Genomic DNA, 16,946 nt, shown 5'->3' on the forward strand with positions numbered 1-16,946 from the left:
GATTGCTGTGAGTCTTGCAAACTGTTAGCAAACTCCGTTTACTGAACTTGGTTTATGATACTGGACTTCATTTTTGGATTATCCCTGGACTGGTTGTATTGAATATTACCTGCTTTAACCGTGTACGATTTGGACTGTTTGTTGGACTTTGTTTACCTGTTTACTGGAAGTAAAACCTACATTTACTATTCAGTGTATATGTATGCTGGTCGTGTGTTATTCAACACCACTCTCATTACATTTCCCTGAGTGCACTCATTCTCCTAACAGGGAATACCTCAACACTGGTTATGGGCCCAGGCCATACCAGACTCAGATAACTGAGTTAGTGTGAATACACAGTACCATATACAGACAGCTGTTTACTGTTTAATTGTGGGTTACTGTCCTGGTAAAGATGGCACAAGACCCGTCAACAAGTCTATCAATGATAACCTGGTTGGATGGAACAAACTATGTTTCCTGGTCTATGAAGTGCAGTCTACTTCTGCATAGGGAAGGGTTATGGGCTGCAGTTCAGGATCAGTTCAGTAATGCTTGGGATCCAAATAATGAGGACGATGCCAAAAAGTTAGCTGACTTTAAACAGAACAATGAATGAGCTCTTTGTATAACTGGACTAACACTGAGTGACCAGCAGCTAGCCCCTATTCGTGGAGAAGCGTCTGCTGCTAGGTGTTGGGAGAATTTGAAGATTTATGTTTGTGACAGTGTAGGTGCACATATACATCTTACACGTAAACTGTTTAGAGCACGTCTTCTGAAAGGTGGAGATATGTTAGCTCAATTAAACTTCATGAAAAGAACTTTTCAAGAGCTACATGAAAAGGAACTGATTTTTTCAGAGCTGCATCAGGTTTACATCATTCTTTCCTCATTGGATGAAAGTTATGATAATTATGTATCTTCACTGAAAGTCCTGACCAGAGATAAACTGACATTAACTGACATAACTGGACGATTATTAGAAGAGGCAAGAAGGCTGGATAGAGACCAACTGAGAGAGAAACAACCACAAGAAGAGGATTTGTTTTCAACTGCCAAAACTGTTAGGAAATGTTTTTCTTGTGGAGCTAGGGGACATATAGCTAGATTCTGTAAAAAGGGAAAATGACAGAATACTGGTAATCACCAGAAGGTTAAGAAGAATGTTAATTTAGCTATGTCTAGCAAATCAACTGTAAACCATGATTTGTGGGTAGTTGATAGTGGAGCATCGCAATGCATTACTAGAAATAGGGAGAGGTTTGTAAAGCTGTCTATGAGTAAGCAACATGTATCATTGGTAAATGGATGGAAAATGAAAATATCTGGTGAAGGTACTGCATATTGTTCATGTGTAAAGGAGCATTTATCTATGTTGTATGTACCTAAACTGAAATTTAATTTGTTATCAGTAAGGGCTTTAGTTAATCTTGGTAATGTAGTAACCTTTAGGGGAGATAACTGTATAATAAAGAGGGTAAAAGTGTTACTGCTACTTTAGAGAATGATTTATATGTGATACATGATGACCAGCTGCAGATGGCTAACCCGGTTTATAACAATGTTAAGCCACATGACGAATGTATACATTTACTGCATAGACGTCTTGGGTACATTAATTTCAAAATGCTGAAACAAACTGTTAAATTGTCAGAGGGAGTAAAATTAAAACCCTGTAGCAAGCATTTAAACTGCAATGCCTGTAGCCAGGAGAAAAGCAAGGTTACTCCAGAAAACAGACTGAATGGGTTTAAGACCAAAGAACATTTAGAGGTTGTTTTTTGCTGACATAATTGGTCTTAAGAAACCCAGTTTGGGAGGTGCCTGCTATGTTTTGAGTATAATGGACCATTACTCACGGTACGGTTTCTGCTATCTAATGAAAAACAAAACAGAAACGTTCCAATATTTCTTTAACTGGCTAAGATTTGCTGAGAGAAAAATGAGTTTTAAGGTAATTACTTTAGTTACAGATAACGGGACTGAGTTTATTAAACAATGTTAAAATTGGCTGGCATCAAGCATAAGTGTTCTGCACCTTACAGGCCACAACATAATTTGTTTATAGAATGAAGGGGGCAAACATTACAAGCCATGGCTCGCACTATGTTATCTGATTCAGATTTGCCTGAAACACTGGGGTGAAGCCATAATGTGTAGCAACCATGTGTTAAACAATGTGGTGAATACAACAACTGGTGAATTGCCACTCACTCATTGGTATGGCAGAAAACCAAATTTAAATTATCTACACACATTTGGAACTCCAGCATGGGTGCATATTCCCTCACAAGTAAGACTTAAAGGGCAACATAAAGCTAGGAGATTATTTTTCGTAAATTATGAGGCCAACCATAGGTTGTTTAGATTCTGGGATCCAGGCACAGCTAATATTTACTGTAGCACTAGTGCTAAATTTCTTGAGCACGTTGGGTGGCATAAACTAGAACAGGAATCCAACAATGTTGTTATTGACACCCAAGTAGTCCCTAATGATGAGATAGTTAAACCATCAATAGCCATTAAAGAGAAGAACAGGCACAGGAGGAGGTAGAAGAACAGGAGCAGATGGAACAGGAGAATCCACCAGTAAGCCCTGAGTTACCTAGACGTTCAACCCGTGTAACACAACCACCAGATAGATATCAGGCTAGTATAGTATGCCAAGTAAATACAGTTCCTAATAACTATAATTAACTGAAACTGTATCCTGCTAAGGATCAGGCTGCTTGGCAGGAAGCAATGGATAAGGAACTGAAATCTTTACAAAGTTTGGAGGTATATGAAAATGTCAGGTTACCACCAGGTAAGCATGCCATAGGGAGTAAGTGGATTTATAAAATTAAGACAGGTGTGGATGGGACTGTTTCTCATAAAGCCAGGTTAGTAGCACAAGGGTTCGATCAGTCAGCCAACGACCATGACGAGGTGTTTGCACCTAGTCTGAAGGCTACCACATTATGAGCAGCATTAGTGTGGGCAGCTAAAAATAAATACACAATAAACAATTTAGATGTGGAGACGGCATATCTTCATGCACTGTTGCAACATACTACATATTTAAAGAAGCCTTTGGGGATAAAAACTGATTGCTGGAGATTAAAAGAGTCTATATGGCTTGAAGCAATCAGGCTATGAATGGAACCAATGCATAGTGAAGGAATTAACAAAGATAGGTTGTAGCTGGCATGGCTGATCCATGTTTATTCAAAAAGGAAAGTGATGGTATAATTTCATTGTTGCTATTGTTCACTGATGACACTGCATTAATCACTAAGACTGATCAAGAAGCTATTGGGATTATTTCACTGTTAGAAAGGAAATTTAAAATAAAACATTTAGGTGAGATTAAATAGTATATTGGTTTGAAAATAGATAAAACTAAGGGAGGTTACAAAATCTCACAGGCAGATAAAATTAACCAGTTACTGAAGAACTTTAAAATGGAACTTTGTAAGCTGGCTAAGACGCCAATGAGCCAGGAGTTTAGCCACAGTGATGTGCAAAGTCCTGTTTTTGATAAAGATATTTATCAATCATTGATTGATAGCTTATCCTATCTAAGTAATTGGTCTAGGCCAGACATAGCATATAGTGTCAACCAATTAGCCAGGTTTAACTCTGAGCCACTGAAAGGAACTGGCAAGCTGCTAAGCATGTGTTGAGATATCTTAAACAAACGATGCATTATGCATTATATTTGGAGCCTAAGGATGAACAAAGTTTAACTGCATATGCCCATGTAAGCTTCACTAAAGACGCACCTACACGAAAATCAATGTCAGGTACTGTAGTATTATTAGGAAAGGTGTTAATTGGATGGCGGTTTATTTGACAAAAACATCTAAGCTTATCAACAATGGAGGCTGAATTCTCATGTTTGTCTCTATTATGTACAGACTTAGTATGTTATAAGCAACTAATGGTAGACATGGGAATTAATGTAAATAAACCTATAGTTGTATATGAAGATAATCAATCAGCAATTCAGATGGCTTCCAATCTCGCTGTAAAGACAAGATCAAAACACACCAATGTACGATATCTAAATGTCTGACAATGTGTTCAAAGTAAAATGATTACACTGGAGTATTGCATGTCAGAGAATAACACTGCAGACCATTTTACGAAAGCCCACGGCACTGTAAAACATAAGGCTTGCTGTGAGGAATATGGACTTAAACTGTAAGGTTTTATATATTGTCCTACCCAAAAGGGAGAATGTTAGGCATGATAGTCACCTAACAGTTGGATTGGCAATATATAAACCAGGATAGTCATTTAATGCTGTTGTATCTTTAAGAGAATGATGTAATTGTGATTGGCTGAGGTTCCTCCGACGGCCATAAGATGGAGCCAGAAACCTGGTTTGTTCTCCCCTTGCATTTTCCTATTGCCTTTTGCCTGAATGTCGTTCTGCTTGGATTGCTGTGAGTCTTGCAAACTGTTAGCAAACTCCATTTACTGAACTTTGTTTATGATACTGGACTTCATTTTTGGATTATCCCTGGATTACCTGAATGCTACCTGCTTTAACCATGTATGATATGGACTGTTTGTTGGACTTTGTTTACCCGTTGTTGGACTTTGTTTACCCGTTTACCGGAAGTAAAAACTACATTTTACTATTCAGTGTATATGTATGCTGGTTGTGTGTTATTCAATACCACTCTCACTACGTTTCCCTGAGTGCCCTCATCCTCCTAATGGGGAATACCTCAACAATTACCACTGCATAAAAGCTCTATACTGTATATAATATAGGAGATAGTTTAACTATTACTATTTCAGAGTAATTTATTCAGTCATGTCCTTCAGTCATGTCCTTCACTCTTACTCATATTTAAGAGATGTATGAAAGCACAAACTTCCTTACCGCTTTATCCTTTTGATACTTTTATGAAATAATTCTTTCATTTTTTCTTCTACTTTATTTAGAAGCTGCAGGAAAACATATATGTGTATAAACCACAGTAAAACATATTAGACTTAAGAATTTGATACCACTCTAATTATTACAAATATATGCATCATTTTTATTATTCAATCCACTTTGTATAGCTTAGGTTCAAGTCCCAGAACATCTTCTTGAACATTACTTCAAATACAGATTTTTATACACATAGTAAAGCAAAGATGAAGTTTTGCCCACTTTTCTTTATGTGGTTCAGTGAAACAAAGTTTTCAGTAAACAATTAATAAAATGTTAGTAATAGTTTGCATTATTTGATTTATATTCCAATTTCCCACCACAAAATTGTGAATTAAATGGTGATGCATAACCTTAGCCTTGTAGTTTTATTATCATCACTCTTCTAATTTATTTTCCCTTTTTAGCAAAAAATCTGATATATTTATTTATTTATAAATATTTCTATTTCCTTCTTATTGACGTCTTTTATATAATTTGTAATATTTATGAAGGCTTGCTATCTAACTTCAATATTGTGGAAAGAGACTCACAGTAAAAAATATAATAAACTTGATTATTACATCTGCTTATGTTTTTACTTGTTTTTGTTTTTTACATATATGCTAGGTATTGGCTATAATGAACTGAAATTGAACGAAACTGATGCTAAATGTTTTAGGCAAATCCTTAAAATTATCTGAATAACTCATGTGTTTTTCTGTTGGAATAACAGTAAGTCTAACTCATCTTTTTTTTAATAACTCATCTAATTAGGTTCCATTATTTATATCATTGTAACTTCATTCTCAAAGGCTATGAAAGAGACTTTAAAATCCTCTCTGTGAAAGAATAGCTAAACTGTGAGTGTATGTAAAAATAAATCCTGCAAAGAATTTAACTCCAGATTATAATTTTATATAGAGAACTGAACCATATTCAGTGAGAGCTTCTCTTTACATGTGAAACTCAAAAAATTAGAATATCATGCAAAAGTTCATTTATTTCAGTAATGTAACTTAAAAGGCGAAATTAATGTATGAGATAGACTCATTACATGCAAAGCAAGATAGTTCAAGCTGTGATTTCTCATAATTGTGATGATTATGGCTTACAGCTCATGAAAACCCCAAATCCACAATCTCAGAAAATTAGAATATTACATGCAATCAATAAAACAAGGATTGTACATAGAACAATATAAGACCTCTGAAAAGTATAAGCATGCATATGTACTCAGTACTTGGTTTGGGCCCCTTTTGCAGCAATTACTGCCTCAATGCGGCATGGCATGGAAGCTTATCAGCCTGTGGCACTGCTGAGGTGTTATGAATGACCAGGATTCTTCAATAGCAGCCTTCAGCTCTTCTGCACTGTTCGGTCTCATGTATCTCATCTTTCTCTTGGCAATGCCCCATAGATTCTGTATGGGGTTCAGGTCAGATGAGTTTGCTGGCCAATCAAGCACAGTAATCCCATAGTCATTGAACCAGGTTTTGGTGCTTTTGGCAGTGTGGGCAGGTGCCAAGTCCTGCTGGAAAATGAAGTCAGCGTCTGTGAAAGGAAGCTCGTCTGTGAAAGGAAGCATGAAGTGCTCCAAAATCTCCTGGTAGACGGCTGACCCCTGGACTTAATGAAGCACAGTGGACCAACACCAGCAGATGACATGGCTCCCCAAATCAACACAGACTGTGGAAACTTCACACTGGACTTCAAGCATCTTGCAGCGTGTGCCTCTCCATTCTTCCTTCAGACTCTGGGTCCTTGGTTTCCAAATGAGATGCAAAAGTTGCTCTCATCAGAAAAGAGGACTGTGGACCATTGAGCAACAGACCAGTTCTGTTTTTCTTTAGCCCAGGTAAGATGCTTCTGACGTTGTTTGTTGTTCAGGAGCGGCTTGACAAGAGGAATACATCATTTGAAGCCCATGTCCAGGATCCATCTGTGTGTGGTGGCTCTTGATGCACTGACTCCAGCCTCAGTCCACTCCTTGTGAAAGTCCCCAACACTTTTGAATGGTCTTTTCCTGACAATTCTCTCCAGGCTGCGGTCATCCCTGCTGCTTGTGCACCTTTTTCTTCCACGCTTCTCCCTTCCATATAACTTTCTATTAATGTGCTTTGATACAGCACTTTGGGAACATCCAACCTCATTTGCAATTACCTATTGAGGCTTTCCCTCCTTATGGAAGGTGTCAGTGATGGTTTTCTGCACAACTGTCAGGTCAGCAGTCTTTCCCATGATTGTGCTTCCTACTGAACCTCACTGAGAGACCATTTAAAGGGTCGGGAACCCTTTGCAGGTGTTATGGCTTAAATTAGCTGATTAGAGTGGGACACTTTGAGCCTAGAATATTGAACCTTTTCACAATATTCTAATTTTCTGAGATTGTGTATTTGGGGTTTTCATGAGCTGTAAGCCATAATCATCTCAATTATGGCAAATCATGGCTTGACCTATCTTGCTTTGCATGTAATGAGTCTATCGCATATATTAGGTTCACCTTTTAAGTTGCATTACTAAAATAAAGCAACTTTTGCACGATATTCTAACTTTTCGAGTTTCACCTGTATATAAGTCTTACCATTTCAGTTGCATAACTTCAATTTTAAATTACCATTTCTGATATTTATATTGTTTAGAGATACTGATTTTAGTATTTTAAAAATGATATATTACACCTGGTCAATGAACTTCTGAAAAACTTTAATTCCTATATCTGTAAATTCAATTTATTCATCTGTATATTTTTAATCTTTTTTTCCTTTTTGATTTCCTTATTGTTCTTCAATTTTTTGCAATAATATTTTAAAATTAAAATAAAAAGTTAAAAACATGTTGCATCATAGCAAAAGACTATTTTGCTTAGCATTTTTTTTCGCATATTAGTCACCCAAATGACCAAGAAAACACAAGCTCTTCCTTGCTGCTCTCTTTTAGCAACTATATTCAGAAACGTGCACCATCTGATACCAGAAAACTATAACCACTGTGACAGGCTATGTACCTATTATCCACCTAGGTGCCTACTTACTTACTCACCCATCATTCTATTATTCTCTTTAAGTATAAACAATGTTATAAAAAACCCAGAAAACAATGGACAGTAAGCCAAAAATATTAAAGGCAGGCGGGAAGAAAAGGAAATGCTGTCAAAACTAAATTGATAATCGTTATTGACAAAAATCAATAAATAGATACTTTTATATGATTACCCTTTGCATGAAAACCAAATCAGATAAGGTTTGTGGCTAGGATTTAAGTTTAATAATCAACATCTAAACTCTCACATTTGTTTCGTGGAGAGATTTTTTTTTGCTGGCTTTAAGTCAGCACTGACTCCTAGCTTAGACTCTCAGATAGTTTGGAAAAGATCCTGTTCTTAGCAGGTTTTTCAGAAGTGGCTTGCCATTGCTTGCTACCAAGAGCTGAGAAAGAGTGACTGGCTCAAGTCTACCTAGATAGCTAAGGCGGAACTAGAACTCATGGTCTGATGTATTAGCCAAGCCTGATGCTTAAAAACTACTCCAAACTGGCTCTGCTAAAAGACTTCACATGGTTCAATTTACAATTTATCACTGTAAATATGATACATGTATGACCAATGAGGGAAAAGGTCAGCTAAAAATGTATAAAATATTTTATTTCCTCTTTTAATAAAATTAATTATTAATAAAAATTAATATGTACCCACCTGTTCTGTTTCTTCTCTCTCATTCAAATCATTGCAACTCTGCACATCAATCAAAACCAAACCATGAGGATAAATTCTCAGATTCGCAAAGCTAGACAATAAAAAGAAAAGAAAGTATAAAGCCAGAATTTAATTTACTAAATAAAACTCTAATTTAATAAGAATTATAAGAATTTATATATGCTGAAGAATACATTTCTTATCTGCACAGCAAGTTAGTGTTCTAATTAAAAAATTACATTCCCTTCCTTTTTTAGACAGATCTGACTCTTAAAAGTTCTCAAATAACTTGGCCAAAGATGTCACCTGGAGATCAGATTGGTAATAATTCCTCTTTATTTTAAATAATTATTTCTTCTGCAACAACTGAGAAATTGCTACCATCAAAACTGTTACTTGCTCTTCTGGGTCAACAATTCTTTGAGTGTTTATTGAAAGATGGCCACCTGGGTATTTTACTGCCTTTTTTTGTATGCTAGCTTAATATTTTGTAAATATTTATCAACTTTCAAATAGTGTTAATAAATATCTAAAGAATCTATATATCATATATTGGGATTATATTGTTATCAGTACTCCAAAAACAGCTAACTTTCTCTGTATGTTAAACTATAGGGAGAAATAGGGGTCTTTGAAAATAAAATATCACTTTTCCTCCGGTATTTGATTAATACTTCAATGGATTGTTTTGATTAATTACTGAGTTCAATCAAAATTTTATATAGTGGGTGATTTTTTAATGTGTTATTATATATTTAATTTATTCTTTTTGTTGTACACTGTGAGAACACATTGTTTTTGTTTAGTGGCCCTTTAAATCCAAATAGCCAATCAATCAATCCTTCAAACTAAAATAAAACATAAACTGATCTTTGAAAACATCTGGGCCAGAATACCCATGGTTCTAGAAACATACAACTTTGTTAATGAAATACGATTTGTTTCTGAGCCATTATGTTCCTAAAGTCATTCACAGTTTTAGGTGACTCCTAAACAACTTTCTACTGCTGGTAAGAACAAAGGATATGCATTCCGTGTCTCCAGAAACATATTTAACATAGAACACAGAAATTTATCTGGAACTCCCAAGAGGGAGGCTTATTATCTGTTTTTTGGGTCAGATGGCTAAAACCAGTGTAGTTAGTGTAGGCTCTGGGAATATAAACAAAATGATATTTTATTTGAAATGCTCAGCACTGATTTCATTATTGGTGATGTAACTGATTTAACTGCTAACTTATTTTTGTATTTTGCACTTTTAGTTTTATTTTACTTTACTATTGTTAGCCTCTTTCTACTCTCTGTAGTTTGTTTATAATCCTAATTAAAATAATTGTTATTATATAAATATACGTGCCTTTATTTATCAAAATTAAAAATGCAAGGATTTCTACAGTAGTTGTATAATATCAATTCAAGAATACCAACATATCCATGCAACGGAAATACTAAAAACATTGTGAATTTTGTCACAAAAGTTATATTTTGTTAAGCTTTGAATATCCAAATGCAGGTAGTCCTCAACTTATGAAAATTGATCCCAACATTTATATTGTTAAGTGAGACATTTAAGTGAGTTTTGCCCCATTTTACAACTTTTCTTGCCACAGTTGTTAAATGAACCACTGCAGTTGATAAGTTAGTAACCCGGTTCTTAAGGGAATCCAAATGTCAGCGTTCCAGTTAAACTCTCCATGTGATTCAAAACTCCAAGACAAAGTCCATCAAAGTAAGAATTTATTAGTCATGTTGGCACATCTGAGGAAAACACAAATATGAATTCCCACGGTTTCCCCTTCCACACTAAAACTCACACCCTGCCCCTTCTCATTTCTCAACTACCGCCAATTCCAGTCACTCCCCTCCAAATGCCAGTAACTTGTCCTTGATCTCTGGTGAAAGAATGTTGTTGTGGCTATACTCCCTTCAATGCTCTGCCGTTCCCACAGCTTGCCCATCCCCCACTGTGACAGCCCTGAATCTGAATCAAGATGGATCCAGGGCTGACAGGCTGCCTCCCCTCAAGCGCTGATGACGTCCTGAAATGAAACAAGTGACAGGAGGTTAGGAATCAAAACCACCTAACCACCTCTTCCCCCCACCCTGGGGGGGGGGGGGGCACGGCGGCTTTGGCTTATCGAGAAACTTTTTCTGAAGTTCCTTTACCAACCTATCTGCCCTTGCAACCCAACCCATGTGGCATCAGACAAAGTGTACCCCTTTCAATGGATTATGTATTGTAATCAACTTATAATGTCCTGCCTCTCCTCGTTGCTCAAGAAAGTAAAGACTCTTGAAACTTTAACATTTCAAAAGGAACCTTTTATTGAACAGGAGTGATAGCAAAACTAAAGAAAGCAGACTCTGAGTTTCCCTCAAGCAATACAGTTAGAATAAAAGAATTAGAAACCCCTCCCTTCAGTCCATGTAGATTCAGTCAATTGGCAGGTGTGAATATGTTAATGTAATGGCCATTCTGAGAACCTAATAAGCCAGTGTTCTCAGGGTCATCTTCTGCCGCCTTTCAGAATGAAACAACCCACCTGCCCCCACCCTTACATTCCTCAAAAATTGAGAAAATCTCAGGGCGCCTAGGCACCAGGATAAAGGTTATAAAAATGAAAAGTTACAGGCTGTGCAGTGCGAGGAAGAAAGCAATAAACTAAGTACGATATCCAGGGTCCCCCCTTTCCCAGAAGAATGGCAGTATCATGCCAGGGATCCGACACGAGCCCTATGTAATCTAGAGTTTAAGATTTTCTTTACCTCATAATGCTTCTCACCCTGGATTACTATTGGCTTGGGAGCGGGTTGATCTCTTGGTCTCAATTATGAGCAAACAGCCGGTTTCAATAAACTACTGTGGAATACCAAATGCACTTTCCCTAACAAACAAGGGAGATTTAGTTGCAGAGTTATCAGATTCATCACTTGCACTATTGGGAAGCGTCCTAGGAAGTTTGGATCTAGTTTCTTTGTAGGCAACTTTAGTCTAAAGATATTTAGTGGATAAGTAGACCCAATCTCCCACTTTAAAGAAGGCTTGCGGGGATCGGTGCTTGTCCACCTGCTGCTTGTATTTTTCAGCTGTTTGGGCAAGGGCATGCTTGGTATTGTCCCTCCCGTTTTAATGAGTCCATCCACTCAGCTAGGGACATTGAGGTTGGAGTCTCTCTATGCCAGTGGTCGCCAACTGGTGGGCTGCAGAGAAATGTCCGCTCCAAAGCACCCTCCCAAAGCAATTAATCCAGGCTGCACAGGAACACAAGGCTGCGCCACCCACGTGGCCCACCCACCCACTGGCCCCACCCTTCAGCCGAGCACAAACCTGCAAAAAGCAGTGCAGTCCTCACGGCCAGGACAAGGTAATGGTCCTGCTGCAGCAAGAGGGGGCTGGCGGCACAGGTGGGCTGAAGCAGTGTTGGAGATGGCTGGAAGGTGCAGGAGCGCCATACTACTTGCATTTGTGCAGCACTCCCACACCTTCTGGCCTGGGCTCTTCCTCGATGGCCGTGGGCTGTAGGAACAGCTCAGGGCAGGAAAAGTACTAGCTAGTGGTGGTGGGAGAGGATGGAGTGGGCAAGTCTGCACTCACCATCCAGTTCAGAGGTCTGGAATGGGACGCAGTTTTCTTGTCCCTCTCGGCGCTCTGCTCTGCTGACCCCCCCCCACTGCTGCCCAGGGAAGGCACAGGAAAAGCAAGCAGAAACATAGCTCTTGCTGGGGTGAAAGAGCTGAGATCAAGGAAGGCACAGGCAAGAAATGGAAGCTGCTACCTTTGAAAAGCACCACTTTTTGTTGCCTATGCCTTCCCCGATCTCCACTCTTTACCCCAGCGAGAACTACGTTTCTGCTCACTTTCTTTTCCTGTGCTTTCCCCGGGCAGCGATGGCTGGGGCCGTGGGGGGAGGGAGCAGCAGAGATGTCAGGGCTGCTCTCCCCCCTCAGCAAGTCAGGCCTGGAGGAATGCAAAGAATTGTAGGCAAGCGCCAGAGAAATGCATGTTGGAAATGCCAACACATGTTTCCAGTGCACTTTTCTCTGTCCTGAAGTAGGATTGAGTGGGGGGAAGAGAACAGGGGGAAGGGTAGGAGGGAAGGAGAAGCCCGGCTGGCTTTCCTTTGGCATGGGGTGGGGGAGGGGAAAGACCAAATGCTCAGACCAAGAGTGCCAAGGAAGGCAGGCTCCTAATAACCAGCCTGTTTGTGCAGGCAAGAGCGCGAGCATTTCTGGGCTGGACACCTCCCCTTCAGCCTCCACACAGGGCAGGACCCTTCTCTGCTTGGAAGCGGCAAGAGAAATCTGGAGCTTAGCCTCAGTCCTCTTCTTGTGTGGAGGCCAAAGGGGGGAAATGTTACCTGGTTATTAGGAGTCCATCTTCCTCGGTGCTTCCAGCCCGACCTTCCTTCCCTCCCCCAACTCCAAGCAGCCACACTTGGCAAAGGAGGGAGAGGTCTCCTCTAACTTGGAGGAGATATGAAATGAAAGGAGACCAGATTGGGGGTGGGGGGTTCTGCTTTTCTTCCATTTGAGGGGGAGCCGGTTCCTCCCAGTCCAGATCTTCCCAGCCTCCAGGCACCATGTGGCTTCTTTTGAAACCCAGCAGGTATTAAAACCTCCCTCTTTCCCCACAAAGGATGAGAGAGGCCGCTCCTTTCCCTTCGCTCTGCCCCAGTTATGATTAAACACTTACGATTTTGTTATAATTAAATAAGCATTTTTATAATTATGTATATATTAAAAATTAATTTTTAATATTAAATTTATATCTAATATAAAAATAATTTTTAAATTAAATATATTATCTTTTCTTTTTAAAAAAAATCATATTAGTGGTCCTCAGGATTTAAAAGTACAAGTTTGGTGGTCCCTGAGGTCCAAAAGGTTGGCGACCCCTGCTCTAGGTAGCTCTAGGTAGCTCAGGCATAGGTATAAAGTCCATTCTGCTGGTGACTTGGAAAGGGGTTAAGCCTGTGCTACTTTTGACTGCATTGTTGTAGGCTACTTCCACGAAAGGTAGAAGGTCAGCCCAATTTTCTTGCTCGTAATCATCTCAGATACTGTTCCACCATGGTGTTCATCCGTTCTGCAGCGCCGTTCATGCTCAGATGAAAAGCAGAACTCAGCCCCTGAGAGGACTCAACAGACCATAGGAACTCCCTCCAGAGCTGGACACCCTGATCAGAAATAATCCACTGCGGCACTCCATGCAGCCTAAACTCTGTTTGATGAATATTTTTGCTAATCTCTTAGCTTATGGTACCCAGAGCAAACAGTGAAATGTGCTTTCTTAGAAAACAAATCAACCAGTGTCCAAATGACGGTATTTCCACCACTCTATGGGAGTTTGACTATAAAGTCCATGGCTATTTCATCCCATGGAGGCTGGGATCAGCTACTGGCTGGAGCAGACCAGGCGGCTTCCCCGGTCGTGTTTTCAAGGAAGCGCATGTGGAGTAGTTTTTTACATAGTCCTCTGCATCTTTCATCTTTGGCCACCAAAACTGCCTCCTCACTAAACGGAGGATCTTTAGGAATCCAAAGCGACCAGCCAACTGGGAATTGTGACTACGTTGAAGTACTTTCAGCCTCAGGCTGGCAGGAACGTACAACTTAGATCCCCTCCAAGCTAACCCATCTCGTAGTGTTAGGATGTTAAGGTTATCTTTTAGCCATTGGTCAGCATGGAACGCAGTCTTCATCTCTGCCATGATCAGGTCTACCATGTGGTCGTCCTGACTCCTGGCTAGGCTTTGGGTGGTGACTTGAGCAGCTGGCTGAGATTGGGGTACAACTGCATGTACTACTTCCTCCTATTAGCTGTTAAACTGAGGTTTCCTTGACAGAGCATCAGCCAGCTTATTCTTCTCACCTGGGATATGCTTCAGTTCAAAGTTGAAGTGTTTAAAGTATTGTACTCAGTGGACTTGCTTAGTTTTCTCAGAGTCTTCAGTGCCTCTAGGTTTTTGTGATCAGTCCAGACTTCAAAAGGCACTTTGCTGCCCTCCAAGAAATGCTCCAAGAGAGGACAGCTCACCTGACCGTGAAGGCCTCTTTCTCCCAGATAACCCATTGTCTCTCAGTGTCGGTAAGCTTTTTGGACACATAAGCACAGAGTTGCAGCTGGTCCAGGGAGTTTTCCTGCAGAAGCACTGAGGCAGTGACATCGCTGGCATCCGCTTGCACTACAAACAGCCAGTCAGGGTCAGGGTATAGCAGGACTGGCTCTTTAGAGAACAGTCCCTTCGACTTCTCAAAAGCTCATTGACATTCAAGTGTTCAGTTCAGTGGTTGGTTGGGTTTGGGCTTAGGGTCAGTCCCCCTGGTTTTTAACATCTCAGTTAGTAGTAAGGCTATCTCAGCAAATGCAGGAATGAACTGCCAGTAGAAGTTTGCAAAACCCAGGAAACTTTGAAGTTGTTTGCAGGTGCGATAAGGCTGCCAGTCCAGCACAGCTCTAACCCATTTCAATTCCCTCGTTTGACACTTTGTAGCCCAGGGAAGTCTTATGGAACTTGACAGCTTGGCATAAAGCTTAGCACAAGGATTTTTTAACCACTTGTCCCACTAGTTTAATGTTCTCCTCCATGGTCTCACTGAAGATGAGAATGTCGTACAAATAAATGAAGACCCCTTGCATAGGTGTTCATGTAGGGGGCTCCTTGTAGCCCAAAAGGCATGACTTTAAACTGGAAACTGCCTAACAAGCAATTGAATGCAGTCTTCCATTTGTCTCCCTCTTTTATCTGCACATGGTAATAGGTCTAGATTGATAAACACCTTACTCTTCACCAGATGGTTAAGCATGTCTTTCATGAGGGGGATGGGATAGGTATTTTGTACACAAACAGCGTTTTTCCCGCAAAAATCAATGCAGAGTTCACCTGCCATCTTTCTTCTCTTTAAACAATATGGGGACCTGAGATTTTGCTGGCTGGATGAATCCTCTCACTAAGTTGGCATCAATGTACTTCTTCAATTCATCCATTTCTTTAGGGGTCATTGTGTACATTTTTGGCTTTCACAGTTTTGCCCCTGGGATGAATTCTATTGTGCGGTCAGTGGGTCAGGAGCGGCAGTACATTGCACTTATCTTCGCTAAATACCTCTGCTAAGTCCTGGTATTCTTTGGGTATCTGCAGGCAACCGGGCAGTCCCTCCATTGTGGAGGCCACTCCCTCCTTCTGACTGCAATCCCTGGGTCCCAAAGGTGGCTGGCTCTCATATTGCATATGGGGAGGCAAGGGGCCTATGCCTATCCTTAGCTTACAGTAGCCATCTTCCCAGGTAATGGTGGGGGCCTATTTGTCTAGCCAAGCCAAGCCGAGAATGAGGGCTTCAGTCATTTGGGGGGCATCAACAAGTCGTACCAGTTCCCAGTACCACACCATCTCCAGCTTTAGAAGTTCCGTGACTAAAGTCGCTGGCTCTCCCCCAATAAGTGAATTATCTACTTGTTCAAAGTGGATGGAGTGTTTCAGAATTATTGTTTTTATCTCAAAATTTTGCACGGTCTGAGAGCTGATTAAGCACCAGGTGCATCCGGTGTCTATTATGGTCTCCAGCTCTCCATGGGCTCCGGTTTGGGGCACCCCATATGAGATTTTATGACAAAGGGGCGGATGGCTCCACTTACCATCGGGTCCTCATCTCCAGTCCCACTGGAGTCAATAACTTCTGGGGCCGGAATTGCGAACCTCCCCTTGTCAGGTAATTTTTGGGGACTTCTCTTCAACTTGGCTGCAGTTGGCATCGTCTGAAGAACAGGAGCCGGCACAAGGCATTCCGAAGCTTGGTGACCTTGCTGGCCACATCTGAAATACTTGATTCTGAGGCTTGCCGCAGGTTTCACCTCTACTGGCACATTTCTGGCTGGTCTACAGCTCAAGAGCCACTTAGAGGCTTTTTCTTGAGTCAAACTCCAGTAGGGGTGAATTTCCAAGTCTACAGTCACCCCCATCCGGTACCAATCTTGGATCCAGTTGGGAGCCCCTGTAGGCGCAAGCTTGCCTAAGGTTCTGATCCAGAGCTTCCTTAAAACAATGGACGAAGAGTCACTTAGGCCAGCGTCGTAATTTTCCAGCCACTCTTCTAAACCACACACGCTCGGGGGGGGGCGCGACCGTGCTGTTTCAGCCCCGATCTCTGCTTCAGCTTCCTCTCTGTTAGTCATGTCCTTGAATCGGGCCCTTAGAGATTGCACAAAGTTGTACACATCTTCCAACTCAGGGTCTCCTTCATCGTGGAGTTGAGCAATCCACTTGGCTGCTTTCCCTTCTCTCATATTATCTGCAATGACTGAGAACTTGTCCTGGTCTGACTGGTACTGTGCCCCATATCGATCAATGTGAGCCCAAA

The 16,946-nt window shown here is 40.5% G+C and overlaps 1 protein-coding gene across 2 annotated transcripts in view; it reads right to left on the reverse strand.

Moving 5' to 3' along the window:
* The window catches only part of SMS (spermine synthase), a 73,291-nt gene that overhangs the window by 35,754 nt on the left and 20,591 nt on the right, over nt 1-16,946 (reverse strand). For both annotated transcript variants that reach the window (XM_087938208.1, XM_087938207.1), the window contains exons 3-4: nt 8,589-8,679; nt 4,862-4,926 (exon numbers count right to left, since the gene is read on the reverse strand). In XM_087938208.1, coding sequence (XP_087794334.1) covers nt 4,862-4,926; nt 8,589-8,679 — 156 coding nt within the window. The remainder of the gene's footprint in view (nt 1-4,861; nt 4,927-8,588; nt 8,680-16,946) is intronic.

Source organism: Pseudonaja textilis, chromosome 8 (assembly GCF_049901715.1).
Source record: "Pseudonaja textilis isolate UNSWEBS1 chromosome 8, rPseTex1.2, whole genome shotgun sequence".
Classification (NCBI taxonomy): domain Eukaryota; kingdom Metazoa; phylum Chordata; class Lepidosauria; order Squamata; family Elapidae; genus Pseudonaja; species Pseudonaja textilis.